Below are 2,063 nucleotides of genomic sequence, written 5' to 3'. Positions count from 1 at the left end.
CATGGAAAGTAAAGTTTCCATGTAAAGTTTTATTAACCTGAGTGTTAAATGAATAATTTTTCTCTATCAGCCTGAAAATAATAGCAGGTCACAATAGACAGAGTTTCCTGCTTGGATTCTATTATATTAAGATGAAAAGGGGAATATTTCAATTTTCATGAACACTTCAATCATGAAAAAATATTCTATAGTTTTGAGCCAAAACAGCAGAAGGAATGTGTGGATGTCTGTATTATCCTGACTCTGTATGAGTATATAAAGTATTTAAAGTAACATTTGGTACAAGAAGGATTGAAAAATGAGAAACCGACCTCACAGTGGGTGCTGCAGGCTTACTATAAAGATGAAATCAAATGATAAAACCTTGAGAACATAATTTATTACATAGGCAAAATGTTTAAGTTATTGAAAACAAATAACACCAATACTTATATTTTGATGAATATTTAAAACGAAGCAGTTAGAGCATAGTCATAGGTATATAAATAATAAAACATATTGACCTCTCCAAAATGCTTTATTGGATGTCTAACTTATAATTTGGTTAGAAATATTTTAGGTATATAAAAGGTACTAAAATCAAGCCATGTCCTTTATAGTTGCTTACCATAGAAATATGAACTGACAACATTTTTTTCAGATCTTCTTATATCTACACATTTATTTATGAATTCATTTCTCTCAATAATTTTTTCACTGCCTCTTTGACATCTTTGTTCCTCAAACTGTAGATAATAGGATTCAGCATGGGAATCACGATGGTGTAAAATATTGACACTATCATGTCATGCTCTGAAGTGCTGCTGGAACTTGGTCTTACATACATGTAAAGGATTGTCCCATGATAAATGGCCACTCCTGTAAGATGAGAACCACACGTAGAGAAGACTTTTTGCCTCCCTTCAGCAGAGTGCATCCTCAGAATGGCCAACAGAATGAAACCATAGGAGATCAGGACAATCAGGATTGTAAATATCTCAATAGAGCCCACAAGGTAGAAGAGTAGCATCTGGTTCATGTGAGTGTCAGAGCAGGAAATAGCAAGGAGAGGAGGGATGTCACAAAAGACATGCCTAATTTGATTGGATGCACAGAAGGACAGGCTGAAAGTGGCCACTGTGTGTATAGATGCATGTAAAACACCACCAACATAAGAAGCAATGATGAGTGGCACATAGACCCTGGGAGACATGCTCACTGAGTACAGGAGAGGGTTGTAGATTGCCACATAGCGGTCATAGGCCATGGCAGCCAAGAGAAAGCATTCCGTGGTCCCAAAAGTAACAGCAAGAAGCATCTGAGCTGCACAGCCATAAAATGAAATGGATTTATTCTCTGTCAGGAAATTGACCAACATTTTTGGGGTGACAACTGTAGAATAGCAGGCATCCAAGAATGACAGAACACTCAGAAAATAGTACATTGGGTTGTGGAGCCGGGAATCCCCAATGACCAATCCAACTAATCCCAGATTTCCTAACAAAGTAAAAAGATAGATTGCTAGAAATAATAAAAATAGGAAGACTTGCATGTGAAAATCACTTGTGAAGCCCATCAATATGAATATGGTAACTTCAGTCACATTGTCCAGTTGAATTCTGTATAAATTCATATCTACTAGAAACCTTGACACATCCCTTATTGTAATATTTATATAGTTCTAGTCCGGGGACAACATCCTTTGAAAACAGTCTTTATTCAATTTTATCTTTATGTTTGTTCCTTGGACAGGCATAATGTTTTTCTTGAGAGTAATGAGACTGGAAGTGACGAAAAAGTTGGGTCCAAGTGGACCTATTATTCTGTTTAAATAAATAAAAGAAAGAATTTCATTCTGTTGACATTGAAATTTTCATGTGAAAAATCTGTCTCTTTAATTGACCTACTTTCCAGTTTACTTTCTGTCAAATTTCCTACCCCCTATTTTCATGATACTGCATGTTAAAATTTACAAACACCGGAAAGGCTGGTGATGCTGTAGTTGAAGCAGCTGAGTCCCATATGGCCAACTAAGGTTTGAGTCCTAAACATTGTGGTTTGAAAAATTACACCATGCTTGTGTA

At 35.9% G+C, this 2,063-nt stretch overlaps 1 protein-coding gene across 1 annotated transcript; it reads right to left on the bottom strand.

The window, feature by feature from the left end:
• Window positions 1-664: 664 nt before the first annotated feature.
• On the bottom strand, window positions 665-1,612 carry LOC102468353 (olfactory receptor 5T1). Its single transcript, XM_014590822.1, has one exon. It carries the CDS (start codon window positions 1,610-1,612, stop codon window positions 665-667), a length of 948 nt encoding a protein of 315 aa, XP_014446308.1.
• Between the last annotated feature and the right edge of the window lie 451 nt (window positions 1,613-2,063).

The sequence above is a fragment of the Tupaia chinensis genome, unplaced genomic scaffold, assembly GCF_000334495.1.
Source record: "Tupaia chinensis unplaced genomic scaffold, TupChi_1.0 Scaffold000486_1, whole genome shotgun sequence".
Lineage (NCBI taxonomy): Eukaryota > Metazoa > Chordata > Mammalia > Scandentia > Tupaiidae > Tupaia > Tupaia belangeri.
The sequence above is the reverse complement of the archived record's forward strand: the minus strand, read 5'-3'. Positions and strand labels throughout refer to the sequence as shown.

Bases quoted from the DNA above. Each gene is read 5' to 3' on its own strand.
- LOC102468353 (XM_014590822.1), bottom strand. From the start codon at position 1,612: ATGAATTTATACAGAATTCAACTGGACAATGTGACTGAAGTTACCATA.